General features: G+C 37.4%; 1 protein-coding gene across 1 annotated transcript; it reads left to right on the top strand.

The window, feature by feature from the left end:
• The first annotated feature begins 8,164 nt into the window (after positions 1-8,164).
• LOC122072251 (high mobility group B protein 1) lies at positions 8,165-11,492 on the top strand. The gene is made up of 8 exons (XM_042636837.1): positions 8,165-8,362; positions 9,052-9,135; positions 9,270-9,398; positions 9,512-9,569; positions 9,680-9,724; positions 10,252-10,332; positions 10,416-10,499; positions 11,259-11,492. The coding sequence occupies exons 2-8, from the start codon at positions 9,068-9,070 to the stop codon at positions 11,289-11,291; spliced, it is 498 nt and encodes a 165-aa protein (XP_042492771.1). The 5' UTR covers positions 8,165-8,362; positions 9,052-9,067; the 3' UTR covers positions 11,292-11,492.
• The last annotated feature ends 6,738 nt before the right edge of the window (positions 11,493-18,230 follow it).

The raw sequence follows: 18,230 nt of genomic DNA, 5'->3' as shown, positions 1-18,230 counted from the left end.
TTTAGTTAGAGAGAAATATGGCTGACAGCAACTTTGGAACAAAAACCCTTCAAAAAATCGTGTTTTTCTAAAAAATTACCCATCTTGGCCATTATATGACCATAGTGCACTGTATCGATACATACCGATACTCACCGATATGTACCGATATATATATATCGATTCTCACCGATACGTGCCAATATGTACCGATATGTACCGATCGATACATATCGATACGTACCGATCGATACATATCGATACGTACCGATCGATACATACCGATACTCACCGATATGTACCAATACATACCGAAACGTACATTTTACCTCAATTTTATAATTTTCATAGTTGTATCGAGGCATATCGTATCGTATCGATGTGTATTAGTGGTGTATTGATGCATATCGGTATGTATTGTAGGATATATATCGATACGAAAAGATTTAAAAAATTTCATGTATCGTATCGGTGTGTATCGTATCGGTCGGCTAAATTTAAGATACATATCAGAGGGTATCGTATCGGTATCGGAGATACTTAAAACCATGAGTAGTGATATCGGACACAACTGATATTGATACGTATCCAAATCCCGAATCATCTTTATTCTATTTTAAGTACATATAATTCCTAATAACTTTTGTTATCAATCCTTAAGTTGGGTAATAATCCTTTCAACTTAGTAGGAGTACGAACCTGTTTTCAAGTCATATATATGCTATAAAATTTTCTCCAAGTAGGTTAATGTTATATATTATGTTTTGATCTCCCATTCACCAATGGTGATATGAGGATAAGATTGCACTATGGGTTCGGCTTGAAGAGCCGGTGCCTAAGGAAGGAAGTTGTGAAGTTGAATCCTGTCGTATGCATATGTGAGTGGGTGGATGTGTATAAAAATAGGTGGTCATTGGTCCTACTAGCACCTAATAGGCTGGCCATTGGCCAGTAGCGTTCAGTACGATAGTCAATATTAACAAAAAAAAAAAGTCTCACCCCCTATTGTTTATGGTTGAAAATACCGTTTTTCCAATCCAATGCAAGGGTCAAATGAATGACTGAAGAGATACCCTCTTCACCAATCCAATTGAACGTTTTTACAAGGTGGGAATATAACTAATGATTTGTCTTTGGGTAAAATGTCATTAGCCACTAAGCAAGAAAGTAGAATCGCCGAAAGTAAAGATCAAAACTTTATGAGGAGAAGGTGTCAAAAATGGTAGTGTGAAGTGGGTCACTCAAATGGGTAGCCCAGTTGTTAAATGGGCCTTTGCCCGAGTAACCGAGGAAAGGATGTAGCAGCGGCGGTGATGGTCGACATGGCTCAATTCTAACGTGCGCCTATGGTGAATTGTTGATGAGCTGTTGTCGTCACTCGTTGGTTTATGTTCGGTGACGGTAACATTTTATTATAAAACGGTCTGAGCGATCTATCAACGGCGATTTTACGAAAAAAAAAAAATGTTTGTCCAGAGTGATGGTTTAATAGTCGTTGGACGAAAAGAGAGTATCCATCTGACGGATTTGAGAGCAACGGCCATATCTTATCTTTGCGTTATCCACTTAGCGACTCCTTTATTCGGTGCACTGTAATATGATATAATTTTGTGGTTTAAGTCACATGGTGGGGAAAGATCGCATAGTACTGAACAAAGGTCAGAAAACTCGGGATCGGATGGATATCGGTCGATAGATTGATACGGTTGGATTCAATCTCGACCGATACTTATCTAATCTGGGCGTTTCTAATCAATCCGAATTCCATTTTTTAAACCATGGTACTGAATCATGAGGTTCACAAGCTGTATTAGCTGTGAAAGAGGAGAGAGGTCGCTAGAAGAATATCTTTATGGGATTTCTGGTTACTGTGAAGAGGCGATAGAAAGCTAGAAGAATATCTTTAAAGGATTAAAGATAAAAATTAAAAAGTGTCACCATTCATGGTACGAGAAGAAGATGATAGAGTGCATAAAGTTTTGAAGGTTTTTTTTATGAAGAAAAAAAAAAAAAAAAAAGATATGTTGTTCTATTACCAGGGTAGTCATTAGATAATTTTAAAATCAAATGTGTATAGATAGGAAATCAAACCTGAGACCATGTATATATCCATATAATACTTAATTCGCCCTAACCATCTAGGCAACCTATTGATGAGTTAGAACAACATATCTTTCAATAGTTGTCACATAACAGTTACAGTGAGATTAAAGTTTTATGTATAATCGAACGATCAGACCCCAAGATCCTTTGGTCACTTGCCCAGTTTTCATCCATTCGAATATTATCAAATTACAAAACAAAGAACTAGAAAGCATGGACTATGATGAGCGCATAGAGATATACAACAAAAGGTGAGAAGATACATTAAATCACTATTAAAAAATGAGTAATTTACAGCGTCTCCCCCTAGAGAATGCCAATATTATAGGAACACCTCATATCTTTCACCAAATTAGACTCATACACCCTATCGTCAATTGATGTTAAGTGGGGAGTTGAAATGACTATGGTACTCTTTTGACTAAAACACATATTCAATTCATATTTTAACCAAATCCCTCATTACCCCTAACCACCTCCACTCATTGAAAAGAAAAGAAATGCTTCAAATGCTTTTCCTCTATTGCGCAATGAGTATCAGATTCAGAGTATGGAGAACGAGCCTTGGGTCGAGGAAAGTCGCCTCTGTTGATGACGATGTCGAGACCCTTAATGGACCTGCATTTTGTCTGAATTGATAATCTCTGATGGAAAACGATTAGCTAGGTCGATGGAAGCTTGGATTTTTCAGTCCTGGTGGCACCCATCACGAAAACCACCTTATCTTTATCCTTCCGACGAATGGGGTTAAAGGATTTCATGTTAATCATGCCGAGACCAACCGGAAAGTTCAATAAGGGGTGGTCAGCTTGCTTGTAAGCCGCTGCAAATGAAACCTCCATACTACTAATACTTTAGAAATGAAAGAAATTGAATGAAATGAAGAAAAGGGAAGGAACTAGGAAAATAATTGATTTCTTCTCTAAATTTATCACCACGGGTAGAGAGAAAACTTATCTCCTGGATTCGTTTTATACATGTTGGGAAAATAAAACGGAGGATTTGAGGAAGAAAGAGTTTCTTGGGAAAAGGCAGTAGTAGAAGCTAAGAAGATGGAGACTGGGAAATTAATGGCAAACAAAGCTCAAATTGGGAATCTCAGGTTCATCACGAGCTAGAGCCAACCTCTAATTGGAGCCCATATTTAGTTACCTACAAAGCTGTAAACGGCGACCTTGTACTCCAAGCTGCGGCTGAAGCTTGGGCTTCAAGAACACAAAGAAGGGCTTCCAAATGCATTTTATTCAAACACCACCATGACTAATTTACTATTAATACTATGTTTCTATATGCATCATGATAAACAAAAATAAATATAATAGGTATAAAACGGAGTAGGGTGGGAAAATTGCAATATAAATTTATTAAAATTTATATTATTTTATTTTTACGATTATTAATTACAATGAGGTATAAAGCATTAACAGCGATCTGGGAAGCCCCAGCCATGACAGCGTCGATGCAAGACTGTCAAACGGCGGAATCAGCAGACTCGTGGTGTTTAAATCCCTAGCAGGGTTGTTGGAATTATAATAACCACTGGTGTGGGTGACGGCGGATTCAGGGTTGTTCGGATCGATGCCGACATGATTGGCATCTGGGTCGTTGAATTCAACATTGAGGCCGGTATCGAATTCGACGGCAATGAGGGGGTAGACGAAGGGGTGGGTAGCATTGGAGAAGATGCCGAAGTATTGACCCGCGATGGCTTTAGGGGGAGAGGTGGTGTTGCAGAGGAAGAAAATGAGGCCGAAGCCAGGGCTAGAGGTGATCTAAGGGAGGATGATCAGCGTTATAGTCCGGGACCACAGGGAACGCCGGGGTACTTAAATCCAGAATACATTTGGCTGGTTTTCAGACACATAGAGAGAGAGAGAGAGAGAGAGAGAGAGAGAGAGAGAGAGAGAGAGAGAGAGAGAGAGAGAAAGAGGGTATATTAGGTACTTCACCATTTGCAAGGGTATTTTGGTATTTAAAAAAATATATAATAGTTGACATAAGCATGGCCGAAGCATATAAGGTATATTCCGTAACAGTAACTGACGGTAGGGGGTCTAAGTATAATTTGGTGAAAGAGAGGTGGTGTTCCTATAATACTGGCATTCTCCAGCGGGTAGCTTTGTACATTACCCTTTAAAATTTACATATGATCAATCCATATCGTTGCATCCAATGGTCAAATTTGGATTCCTCTTCCATGTCTAAAAAACATAAGACATGCTAATCTACCTCCGGGATCAAGATGAGCGTGTGAACATTTACTCATGGATGTAGCTCATGGACATAAAAGCTTCCTAATTAAGCACTTTAAATAGCATACTTTATTAAAAAAATTGGTGAATATCTTTGAATTCCTCCACTAAGCATCTATAGTGAAAAAAGGCAAGGCATGTTACTAGAATGCTTCGCCTATAGACTATACCACTGCACACACACTCTCTCTCTCTCTCTCCTTTGAAAATGACACATTCTACTCTCATCCTGCCCTCCCATTGATCCATGCTTCTAACTTATACAGCAAGACATCAAAATGCCCAACCCTCTCCCCTCTATAAATTATTCTTAGGTTTTTTTTTTTTTCTTAATAAAGGATTTCTTAATTGATAGTTTTTTTGGTGGAATTTCTTAATTGATAGTTGGTACACCTAGACTACTTTAATTACCATTTGACCAAAGAAGAGAATATGTACACTATCTCCAGCCTGTGGTTCATCCAAGTTATTTCCTTCAGAAGGAATATTGAAATGATTATATCTAAGTTGTCGGGTCCCACCAGATATGGTTTAGTATAAGATTATATTAGGGGTCAAAATGCCTTGGCAAACACTCCACTACGAATCAAAGAATCAATTATTTAGGGAAGCCAAGCTGATTTGCTAAGCTTTGCTTGTAACTCTTCCTAGCCGCAATTGAATGGTTCTTACCTAGATTTTTGCACAAGGTTTATACTTAGATGACTTAGTGAAGAATTGGATTTAGAATGTATTTTAGACTCGGAATCTATTACAAGATTATATATCAAATATAGTCTAAATTTTTACAAAAAATAATAAGAGAGGTAGATATAAATCTAGATATACCGATAGCATATAACACAAATCTAGATATACTGGTTAGCATACCTAATCTTTTCCGGATTAATAAATAGTAGTAGCAATAAAAAACAAATAAATTTACAAATTTTCTTTAGTTTTTAGTGGAGTAATTGTGTGAACAATGTGAGGAGATTACATCATATTTAAAACATTTCTTCCTGATCAAGTTGGAAGTGTAGAAACGCAACCCTAAAACGATGCAGAAGATAATGGAAAAACAAAACAAACAATGCACACGGATTTTTACGAGGTTCGGCAAGGTTGCCTACGTCCCCGGTGAGACGAGATCTTGCTTCACAATCAATGGAGAATAAGGTTACAGCACTCGTCCTCATGCCTCTCAGTATTACTTGCATTATAGAGAAAGAAACACTCGCTACAAATATATAGTGAAAAACCCCTAATTCAGAAAGTACACAATTGCCCTCAAATAAAAAATTAGAGCAACCCCCCTACACCTCCTGCTATGCAGGGGGCCTCTTGCCCTCCCTTGCAACCCCCACGGCCTGCTAACCGGCTAGTGGGACTGCCATCCTGCCTGTCTAAGTGCTGCACCAGTACTCTATGGATTAAACTGCGACGGAATACAAGACATCATACACCAACAGGAAGTTCACATTAATATATAAAATATTAATCTTACATACACATGACGTATATCAATACGAAATATGTATTTGATTGAATTAGATTCTAAAACTAATTACATGACTTATCTAGACTATGACTTTTCTATTCAATTATTTATTTGACCTTATATGTATTATTTAAGATACTTCTTGTCTTGATTCGACTATTAAAATTATCTTTAAAAATAAATCTTCAAACCATGGGTTGCTTTTCTAGGGTTTTTTTTTTCCTATCGTAGATCAAAGCAAAATTCCAACCTGATAGACATTCAACTTTCTAATCAGAACTTGTTCATTCATTTCAGGTGGGCCCTAACTAATCAATGATTGAAAATTTCTACATCATCTGCCATGTGGCTCAAATTGGTAAGTTTCATTATCAAGACAACAATAGTTGTTGCATGACTTTTGTTTTTCCTTTTATTTAGTGATAATTTTCATGGCAAAAAGGAATTGAATCAATTCTGAATTGATGCAGGTGTATAATTTTCAAAATAAAAAATAAAAAACAAAAAAATGTAGGATGATTTACATCAACCTTCCTGAAGTTAGTCCAAATTACATTATCCCCTTAAAATAATAAAATTACATTTAAACCTATAAAATTGACACCGTTAGCATCTTATTTAGGTTAGACCGTTAGCTTGATTGAAACATTTTGAAAACCCCAAAAAGCCCTCATATAACTTCATCCCAACGAACCTAAAATCTTCCCTTTTCTAACTTACTGGTTTCTTCTGTCGGCGAGCCGCGAGCAACGGAAAATCGACGGGTAGGTTCTCCTCTCCGACGAAGGCCACTCGGAACGCGACGGGGGAAGGACGACGGGCGACGGCGACGGCTTCGGCTTCGGCTTCTCCTCTCCGGCGAAGGCTACTTGGAGTGCTTTTTTTATCGTCTGAGATGGAAGTTCTGAGAGCCCTTCTCCTCAGGCCACGGGCGACTAGCGATGGAGACGTCCGACGGGTGATGGGCATAGCCCTTCTCATATCTGTGTGTATTCACCAACCGAGAAGCGAGGATCTTCGATTTCAGGTATGGAGAAGGGCTTTGAAATTACCAACCTGTCACAGTGATAGCCAAGACAGATCACAGGGTTTGAAATTACCTAAGACCCTACTTAAAATGCATCAAGTCTTGACAAGAATTAAACCTAGAATCTACCAACCAAACCCTCTTATTTAAAGAAATTAAGAAAGAGATAAACGGAAAAAAGAAAACTAAACTCTGATACAAAAAATAAAAAATTAGGATAGAACAAATTTTTGTTTCTTCAATTGCTATCGACAAAAATTACATTTACGATGGCCGTGATTCAACGCCTAAACAAAAGAATCAAATCAATCTGTGAACTGTAAAATCTGTAATGAATTAGATCGTCATCTGTGACCGATTGAGGATCATAACAAATTGGAGAAACGGCTTCTCCTACTCCTTCGATCTTTTTTACAGTTCAGTTCATCATAATAGGCATCCAAAAATTGCTCGAAATCAGCAGGTGAGCAATTCAGCTCGAAAAATAGATGAGGAAAAACTTACTCTTTTTTAAACGTGATTTAAACATTTTCAGACTTCATTTTGGATGTCAAGAAAATAAAACAATACAATATATATATATAAAATAATTGATTTATGTGTTTATCTTTCTTCTCAAATTAAAAATTTTAAAATTTTTTCTTTTCCTTTCGTAGAATCCAAACATAATTTGGAAAAACTGGGAGACAATAGGGTGGAACTTCGGCTAAGTCCCATTGAAATTTAGGTTTTACCAAACTCATCATATGGCAAATATTCCATCTATGTTGACATGAGAAGTTGATTAGAGTCATCCAATTTCTATCGAAAAAGAAGCCCTAAGAAGTTGGAGCAGTTACTTCCAAATTCCAATGGATTGTGATTATGATGCCATAAGGCCCATGACCATGACATCAGACAAATAAGGTAATCCTAACTAAGCCTATGATCTAGACTTTCTCTGGTTGACAGCCCAATAGAGCATTCTAGTCTCAACCTTTCACTAAAAACAAAAAAGGAAAAGTCTTCACATCTCAGAGAAGATTTACGCAAGTATATCTGTATATGTATCCATATGGGCTGGGCTGCAGTGCTGGACTGGACTGGACTGGACTGGGTTATAAGAGAGAACCAACTTTGTCAACGTCACCTGGTCCCAAATGTTGCCACGTGTTAAATTTAATGAAACTCCCACAAATATCTCTTTGTCAGGGCACACCGGAGAGCGATGAGTTAAACAACTCAAATTAAAGGCCGAAGGTAGTGAATGACAGTGACTCCAAACTGGTAATTGCCGGTAAAGACAGCATTGTTGCGTGACAGAAAGCATCAGAAGTTACCAGTTGGTCCGGTCACCCTAAAAGGGGTCCAATCGAGTCCGTCTCGAACGTCTCTCTCTCTCTCCTTCTCGCTTTCTCCCTTGGCTCTCTTTGGTGTCTCTGTTCTCTTCTGCTCTGCGTTATTTGTGATCGCTTTGCTTTGCTTAGCCCTACCGTTCTGGTCTCGAAGCGGAAGATTGTCTTTAGATTCCATTTTTCACAGGTTTGCTTTGATTCTTCATTTCCTGCTTGAATTTATGTCTTTTTAGATCTGTTGTTCTTTTTTTTTTGCTGAATTTTTCCTCTTTTTTTGTTGCTTTTTCTCCTTTTTCACGGATTGTTAAGAAAAAGTACAGTTCTATTTGCATCAGTTTTTAATTTTGATCTGATCATGGTCTCATACTCCTCAAGATCTGTTCTTTTTTGGGGAGCTCTGTGTTGCGAACTTCTTAAATTTTCCTGCTTTTTCCCCCTTTTGATGTTTCGTGCTTATAAAATGATTTCTCTTTTCGTTCCATGTGGTTTGGTGTTTTCTTTTGTTATGCTTTACTGTAAATTAGCTGTTATGATTCCTTCTACTTTTTTCCTCTTAATTTTGGTTAAATTTGTCCTTGATTCTACTTTTTTTCCCATTTTCCATTTCAATTTCACCTTCTGGGGCCTTTTAGCAAATTCTCCCGTGGATAAATTTTTGTAACTACTCTAGTTTCTCGTTTCGATTAATGTTTTTGTAGGTCTGATCGAACGTATTTTCTTTTATCTTTGAGCTCTAGTTTCTGCTAAACTTGTTATTTTTTTCCATAATGATCTTGTAATCTTCATGTTGTGAGTTTTGGGTCTAAGAGGAGAGATTTAATGTATGGTTGAAAATCATTTAGACTAAGGCTCTGGTTTTGACTTGTATCATTTCAGGGATCCTTTCCAAACAATGAAGGCTGGCAAAGGAAAGGGGGCAGCGAAGGAGACGAAGGAAACGTTGAAGCCTGTTGATGACAGGTTAATAAATTTGTGTTTATTTGATGAGCTTCTTGTTAAGTCATGAGTGCTTCTAGTATTCATTGTTCTGTTCAAATATGGTTTTAGAGATTGGGTAAATAGTTTTTAGTTTTCTAAATCTTTCTTAATTACAGAAGGGTTGGCAAGAGGAAGGCTGCCGTTAAGGCAGACAAGGGTAGCAAGAGACGGGTAAAGAAGGAGAAAACTGCCAAGAAAGACCCTAACAAACCAAAGAGGCCAGCAAGTGCTTTCTTTGTCTTTCTGTAAGGAAATATATGTTGGTTGGTTGGTTGGTTGGTATGCTAGAAGTACTCTGTTTTTCATTGTTGCATTATGTTGAATCTTCTCTTTGATTCTTGCGTTGTATATTGTACAGAGAAGAGTTCCGAAAGACTTACAAGCAAGATCATCCTAATGTGAAGGCTGTCTCGGCTGTAAGCAGTTGACAAGAATTAACTCCTTGCTTTTCATTGTTGCGCTTAGTTGAATAAGAATTTGAACTGGATTGTATGATTGATTTTGGTTGCTGCATGTTATGTTAAAGGTTGGGAAAGCTGGTGGAGAGAAGTGGAAATCATTGACTGAAGCTGTAAGTGTTGAACCTTTCACACAGAGTAGGCAAAACATATTCAAATATATAGAAAATAATGGAATATGTCTGGCCTTTAAAAATTGATCAACCTTGACTTATAAAAGATTAAATGAATTCTGTTTGTAAAGGTGTGCTGCAACATTTAGTGACGTGGACTCTTTAATTGATTTGCTATACCAAACCCAAGTCTGTTGAAGAGCTTGTTTGGTGATTTTGGATCTCTCATAGTGGTTTGGCCAAGTCAATGCCAACCTTCTGGTCTCATCGGACATGGATAAGTGGATCGGCATCATTTTGTAGGGGGCCATGACAAAATGAATGGAAATGGATTTGATGAAATGATAGATAAATATGGACACACTGTAACATGTGGCAAGTTGAATACTATCAGTGTCGGTATTGGCATAGATAATTAATCAAGACAAGTGGTAGATTAAACTCTTAGTATCAATTTTCCAATTGCAGAGTGATTCTCTGTACAAAAACTTACTGAATACTCTGTCGCTTTGTTTTTTTTTTTATAGGAGAAAGCTCCATATGAAGCGAAAGCCGCAAAGAGGAAGTCAGACTACGAAAAGCTTATGTCAGCCTACAACAAGAAACAGGTTAATAAATTGCACTGGATTTCTCGGTGGTTAAGTTAATGCTTCTTGGCTGGCTTGCTGACTTACCTCTGTTTTACTTACAGGAAAGTATGGGTGATGATGGTGATGAGGAGTCTGATAGGTCAAGATCAGAAGTGCATGATGATGATGAGGAAGAAAGTGCGGAAGTAAGTTTTGGCTCATAAATAGTGTTGTTTTTTCGCTGTTTAATGACAAGAGTATACTTCACAAAATGTATGGGCATTGATATTTTAGAAGTGGGAAGGAACATGCTTTCAAAAACATTAGTGTCATTTGCATTGGAGTGATGCTTATTTTCAACCTTTGGATATGAGGGGAGAATGGTCAGTTGTTCTGAAAGGGATATGTATTTTTCTAATGTACAATGTGGATGTTGCATGCCTGCCTACATGCCCTTCATATTATTGGAATCGAATTTAGTTGAGAAATTTTCAAAATGGAAACTCCTTACTCTGATGGGGTAAAAATGCATTTGGTCCAGCCTTGTATCTCTCATGTCATAACCCTTCTAGTATTCTAGTTTGTACCTTCCCAAGGAATCTCATGTCATGGTGCTTTTGGCATAAAGATTTCTTTCTATCCTATGATCAATGGATGTGATGACACCAAAGTTTATGGTCCCATGAGGAATTTGTAAACTTTTCCTAGCCATTTAAGTTTCCCATGGTGTATTTCTTGTGGTATAGATCTCCACTGGATATATCTCTTTCCGTCTTCTTGAATAAAATTTAATCCATTTTTGCTCTATTCCTGCATCCTGACAGGCATAAATATACTATGTTAATGAACAATATCGGTAGATAATTGACAGTATGATACCTTTGTTTGTTACATTTCAACTGTTTCTAATGTTCTAGATTCTTTGTTTTGTCAAATACTGACATAAATTGTTTGGGTATCTGCAGGAAGAGGAAGAGGACGATGAAGATGACGATTGAAATTGGCATGCTAGCAGTGCTTGCAAATTATGACTGATCCAGGGCTTTGATTCTGGATTTTGTATAATCATACCCATAGGTTCTATGTGATTGTCATTTCAAAAGGAAAAAATGCAGCTCCTGCCGCTGCCGTGTTCCATAATAGCTTACTATGTATTTACTTGGCTGGTTGACTTGGTTAAATATAGCATGCTTACAGCACACCTTGGCCTGTTTCGGCATCATCTTAAATTTTCTTTTCTTATGAAAACTGTGAAATCGTAGGCTTATATAATTAGCCAGTAGAGTTGGAGCATATTATTTATTTTCTTTTAGATAGCCTAATATTCAATCTCTTGTTTGCGGTAACTTTTTTTTTTTTGGGGGGGTGGGGGGCGGGGGTTGTGTTTTGTGTGTGTGTGAAGGTGTCAGTGGGTTGCACTGGCAAAGCCTGCAGGGCATCATCCCTAAGGGCCTGGATTTGAATCACCCCTTCATAATTACCCCCCCCCACCCCAACCCACGCCCAACAGCAAAAAAAAAAAGGAAAAGGAAAAAAGAGGAGGCTTTTTTTTTTATTCTTGTGCAATTAGGAAGTGGAAATGCAAAGTGCAAGTGGCACAATAATGGAGTTCTTGGAAGCTTTTTCCTGTTGGATCAAGGGGCCATCCAATTATGATTGCTTAATATCATTTGAGTATTTAGTTACTAAAGTTGGTAGGATCTCTGTTTCTAGTTGTATGCTGCATTCAATTGCACGTAATTGCTTGGATGAGTCTCAATTATAATCATTATGGATAACTCGGTCCTAAGCTGATACTATGTCAACGATGGATGGTGTACCTAACTTGTTACCTTTAGCTATGTGAACCAGTATACCACTTTCTCCTCTCTTTGTTCCGTTCATTTTCCCAGCAATGGGCATCTAGGTGACGTCAGAGTGCATCTTCTTCTCCATGATGTCCAAGCCTCTGAATTGTACTTAAAGAGTGTAAAACACAACCTTTGATGTTGCTTTTCTTGCCTCCTGTTGAGATGTGCAATCGCTGGCTGTTTAGAGTATGGAGTCTTATGGTGTTTGACTATATCAGACTAAATTCCAGACATAGCTGTGGAGTGCCAAAGTGTAGTTTTAGTATCTGGAAGTCCTGTAGGGTATTGCAGGTGATGGAATTTGGTTCTGCTACAAAGTGTGGATTGTGATCCTCCTCTGCATTCAAATGAGTTGATTCTGATTGAGTCTGCATGAAGTAACACCCAATTTGCAATTATGGATAGAAAAATGAAGGTGGAAGTGCAGTTATTTGAAAATTTTGAGGGCCTCATGGAATAGATTCTATTCCTTGTTCGGATTTGGAAGATTGTTGAGGTTCAGAAAACTGGCTAGTATCCAGTGGTTTAGGTTATGCATAGTCTGTCAAAACAAGTTTATTTCTTCCTTAATAGAAGTGGGAAATGCTTGAGTTTTCACATTCTGAACTCTTGATAACTTTTCTTTTCCAATTTGCAAATGGATTAGAGTCATATAAGCTTTTGTTTTGTTTGGAACAGTTTTTTTGATAGGTATTGATGTCTGAATAGATTATATTTGATTGAGTAGGCCTGGAAGTTGTTTGATATAACCATGTTCTCTTCAAGTTTCCTAGGCTCAACTTCATGTTATCTGATATGTAAGGATGTGTTTCTTTCTGTTATTTTCTTTTTTGAATTTGTTTTCATATACAGGTTAGAGATAAATTGTTTGATTTAGAACCAAAAACCAGTGTAACAGAAACATAGCTCTCTGTAACTTTCAAACCCAGTACTGATAAACGATCAATTTCAGATATCCAAACCATAAACAATTAAACCACCAAAAATCTAGCTTGCAAAAAATTCAAATCCCTTAACTGATAAACTTGAAAAGCAGAGACCATAACAGATTTTGTATTTTAGATAGCAGTCTAGGGGTCTAGCAGATTCAAATAGAGAGAGAGAGAGAGAGAGAGAGAGAGAGAGTGACCTTTAGGGGTTCAATTCTGAGCCCGCACCGGTAGGCCCGACCAAGCTTGGCATGTTTATGACCCGATTTGGGCTGGCCCGATTAATAAACGTGTCGGGCTTGAGCCTGATACATTTATTAAATGGGCGGCGTTCATGGTGTAGGTAGCTAGTCCGTCGTGCCCGACTAAGCCGACCAACTATAGGCCCAACTTGAACCGACTCGTTGTAGCCCAACCAAGCTCAATCCCCTTTATTAAAGAATAACAATAATCTCATATCATTTTTCTTCTTTATTAAAGATTTGCGTCACTTTCTACTATGATGATTTTTTGTATAAAGTTATAGTGATTTAATGTTCAAATTGAACAATTATGGACATTCAACCCACTTAAGAAATTTTTTTTAAGGTCGGCACATTTAGAGCCCCTTTCAGACTTAAATAGGTCCGTAGCCCGATTAAAGCCTCACACTGACCGACCTGATTATAAATCATACCATGCCCTCCAAAGTTAGACCCATTTACTCAAACGGGCATTCAAGGTGCAAGGTTTCGAAGTGATCCAAGCCCGACTAGGCCCGATTGAAACTGGCCCAGCCCTATTGGCTGACACCCCTTATGTATCTCAGTAGCTCACAGGCTCCAACCCCTTGAGGATTTGTACACACATTTCTTTTTTCTAACGATGGGTACCCAGGTGGTATGACCTCCTAGTCCATGTAATTATGGGGTCAGTATGAGTCCACGAGACTAATTACAATTGGTTTGATTCTAAATGATCGGTTTCGATTTAAGTTTTTGGTTCCAATTCCAAATTGAAACCTTTACATCGTAAGCTCCACCAATCATTCTCTGATTGGCTTTGTCCCAATACGAATTATAGGGTAAAACATCACAATCTCTAGAGAAAAGGATGTCAAGCCAATTTAAGATCAAGAAAGTCAATTTTAGAACATAAAAATCTATTTTTTTGATGGTACAGCTGGTTCGTATTGGTATATCAATATCAATACACTTGAATTGATTGATACAATACATTATTGGATAGGGTAGTCTTTCTCAGCCTCTTTTTTGGCTCGAAACTGGATAACAGTGTTGGAGGGAATCTAATCTCTTATTATTTTTAGGAAAAGGATGGACACACCACCAATGTACTGTAAAAGCTAAAGACTATTTGTGTCCATCTCTTTCTCCCCCCTCTTCCTTTGAAAAATGGCAAGGGAACTGTAAAACATTAAACCAATGTTTTGAATTGAGAAAGTTCAAACTGATGGAATGAAAAATGTTCCCAAGGAATATTAACAAAGAACAAAGATTGAACCAACCAACTATATTCAAAAAAAGTAAAAGAAGGGATTTTCACAAAAATAAAAAAAAGGCTTAGTAACTAGATGAAGGTCGTAATCTATCTTCTTTTTTTTTTTTTTTAAGGAGAAAATAAGTCCCATAATAAAAGATCTTATTCTAAACACCTTTTTCTTTTCAGGTGCAAGATCCCCATTGGGCAAAATAAGGACAGCCATTGGGCACAATTATTACTATTATATCAAGAAGGGTGAGGTGGTTTGAGGGTTGAACTATTGATCTTTCTTTGGACTTACGTTATACCCACCTACCTACTTGCCTACCACTGAGCTAGATACTCATCCTTTAATCTTTCTTTTCTTACCTCTTTTTCTATGTTTTTTTTTTTGGGTGTAAGCATCATCCTCCTAATCTAAAAATATTGTAAATATGGTAAAGAAATTTATTATTATGATTTGGATTATTGTAGATATCATTACTTCTTTTTTTGCACGTGCGAATAAAGGCAAAATTAAGTATGTAACAATCTTAGTGTGGAAAAAGAAAAATAAAGACCCCAGTAATACTTTAGCATAAAATCATATGTAAAGCAATCATGAGCCCACGAGGCAAATATCATTATAAAGTGTTTGGTTTGTAGTTGCTTGTTTCGCGCCAAGCGCACTATCTTGTAGCTTCTGCTTGAAGAGCAGGTGTTAAGAGATTAGTACATCGACTCCTGTCACATGGGTGTGTAAGTTTATGTTTAGTGTGTTTCCCCCTTTCTCTCTAGTGTGCCCTTATGTTTTCATGCCTCAAAATTGACTGATTCATTAAGAAGAAAGAAAAAAAAAAAACTACTATTAATAATAATAATAATTGCTTGGTCTCAAATCTTAGCATGCTAAAGTTTTCATCTAAAGTTTTCATCCCTCAACCAATGTTTGAATAAACATTTTTTTTTTTTTGGTAAAATTGTTCGAATAAACTTTGCTAAAGTTTTCATCACTCGATCGACCTAACAGGCAATTACTCACACTCCCTACACTATTCTTATATTTACTCAAAACTCTTCTATTTCAAACTCTTTTTTTCTTTTTTTTTACCATTCCCCAACAATACAAACTTCCACCACTCCTTCTCCCTTGATAATTCATAATTCCCAAATCACCCCTGGCCATCATCCTCTCGAACACCCCACCCCCCTTCTCCTCCCCGGTCACTATCCATTCCATTTGTCTTATAAATAAGACCTCCGATTGCATAACTGATGTCAGCATCCGTAAAGCCAATTCATGAGGATCCATGAGGAACAGAATCGCCCTCATGGTTCCTTAATTGTAAGAACTCCACCATTGACGGAAAAGAAAGCTCTGTCATAAAGAATTTCCTCCCCCTCCCCATTGTCACCCTTCCCTCCCCTACCCCTCGATCCATTAATCTTTTAATAATTATAAAATTTCAATTCTTCTCATCACTTTCTGTCTGTAAAATGTTTGGTGCATTATTATGCACGATGGTGGTGGGGTGGCCGGACAAGGGGATGGAAGGGAAGAGGAAGGGCTGGGAGGTGGATTGGAACGGGGTGGGGTGAGGATCACAGGGAGCATGATGGGGATGTGAGAGGGTGGAGAGAGGAGGGGGAGGTTGCAAGCAAGGAGGTGGGGGAGTGTTCTAGCGGAGGGAGGGTGTGAGAGATAAGATGTAGGGATGGTGACAGGGAGGTGGTGGGATGGCGGAAGACGAATACGGTAGGAGAGAGGTGGTGGTCAAGGGTAACCTAGGAATTATGAATTATCAAGAGAGAAGGAGAGTGGAAAGTTTGTTTTATTGGGGGAATTACAAAAAGAAGTTTAGAGTAAAGGAGTTTGAGTAAATATAGGTGTAGTAGAGGAAAGTGATTGTAAATTGTCGCATAAATTAAAGATTTTTGAAAGTGTTTGCTGACCCAAAAAAATATAAGACTAAAATTATCCTGCACAAGTGAAATATAGAATCTTGGGGCTTGATATATTCCAATCTAATATTCACGAAGTTGAAAATACCCTACCCTAATATAATCCAATGATACCCTAAATTTGGAAAAAAATTCTCTCTAATTAATGGGTTGCCCAATTAATCATTCCACGGGTTGGGAGGTTCTGAGCATATGCATCCATGTGTTGGGGTATTGAATCAGAATCGACCTGAGATGGATCCGGATTCCGGGTTTTTAAACTCTGGACTACATCATCACAGATATTTTCAAATGAGGTATAAATTTTCAAATGGTGACCCTATGAGGAGGGGTGAATGACATGTATGAAATCTGACATGGCACACATATGACAGATCATCAAACGTCTGTCACGGGCGGTAGTGTCGGGGACATGTCTTGTAAAAGCAAGTATTGGTCACAAGGTAAAGTTCAGACAGAGTCAAGTGGCCATGAAACCCTAAATAAAACTAAAAAGGGCCAGAGAAGGGAGTAGAACCACCAAGTGGGGAGGGAGGCAATAATGGGACTTCTTTCCTTCCCTAACCTACACATGCATTCTTCCCCTCCTCCTTCTTTAAGTTCCATCAAAATGATCAAAACTCATCAGTACTATATTCTATATTGAGTCTGTGAATCTGCTTTACACACCCTTTTCAAGGTTTGAAGATTATATATATCTTTTCACACACGTGTGTGTGGGTCCCTATTAGCCTTTTTTAGTACAATTCTGCCACATATGACTCAGATGTACATTGGGCCAGGCTGGGCCAGGTTGAGGGTGGCCAGTGCAAGATCCTCCCAAAGTGAGGGTTGGGTCTACAGCGTCCAAATTTTAAAATTAGGTCTTTGATTTAAGGTTGTAATGACTATTTAACTGCTCATTTATTATTAGGGCAGAAGATCCTTACCAAACTACATATCCTTTCCACAAGTGCAGGGGCCAAAGAGAATGCACTCAGATAATTAAGAATATTTTTTCCTTATTATTATTATTTACTTACTAAGTTATAATTTTTTTTTATAATATTGCATGACAGAATTTTATTCATCAAAATTTATTTCTTTTTCATTTATATTGATCATATTTTATAGTAGATAAGGTATATAGTTACATAAACTAACAATAAGAATAGAAAAATATTATATTATACAGGAATTTCAACATATATGTTTTAATGTTTCAAACATTTAGGAGTATTTAACTGAATTTTTATTCACAATAAAATTAGTAAGAAGAAAACCAACAAAAGTTTGATCCACATTTTGGGTGTCCTTTTAGGGTTAGCCCCTCTCTTTTGTTCAGTCTTTCTTTGACTCTAGCTGTTGGCTAGTTATTGTGGTTTTTTTTTGTTTATTTTCTTCTAATATATTTTTATTCAAAAAAAAAAAAAAATTTAGAACATAAGAGCATTAGGCACTATGAGCTTAGCAAGTAAAGTTTTTTCACATTGTCTTCTATCGATGCTACCAACTTGGAAGGATCACTACTTATTCCCAACCAACCTACTTTATGTTCATGAAAGATCAAAAGTTTTAGCTACTTAGCTTTCTTTGTCTTCCTTTTGCAAGCTATGAGCAGAAAAATGTCTTTCATGAATCAAAAGTTAAACAAGAATGTTGGAGTATGCTTTTCCTTTTCACACTTTGCCATGATGGAGAGGTAATTTTAATTGATTATTTTATATAATTTTTGTGGAAAATAATTAGGCCATTACTC

Source organism: Macadamia integrifolia, chromosome 2 (assembly GCF_013358625.1).
Source record: "Macadamia integrifolia cultivar HAES 741 chromosome 2, SCU_Mint_v3, whole genome shotgun sequence".
NCBI classification, from domain to species: domain Eukaryota; kingdom Viridiplantae; phylum Streptophyta; class Magnoliopsida; order Proteales; family Proteaceae; genus Macadamia; species Macadamia integrifolia.
The sequence above is the reverse complement of the archived record's forward strand: the minus strand, read 5'-3'. Positions and strand labels throughout refer to the sequence as shown.

Bases quoted from the DNA above. Each gene is read 5' to 3' on its own strand.
- LOC122072251 (XM_042636837.1), top strand. From the start codon at position 9,068: ATGAAGGCTGGCAAAGGAAAGGGGGCAGCGAAGGAGACGAAGGAAACG. The intron at 9,570-9,679 runs GTAAGCAGTTGA...GTTATGTTAAAG, and splicing joins ATGTGAAGGCTGTCTCGGCT to GTTGGGAAAGCTGGTGGAGA. The intron at 10,500-11,258 runs GTAAGTTTTGGC...GGGTATCTGCAG, and splicing joins ATGAGGAAGAAAGTGCGGAA to GAAGAGGAAGAGGACGATGA.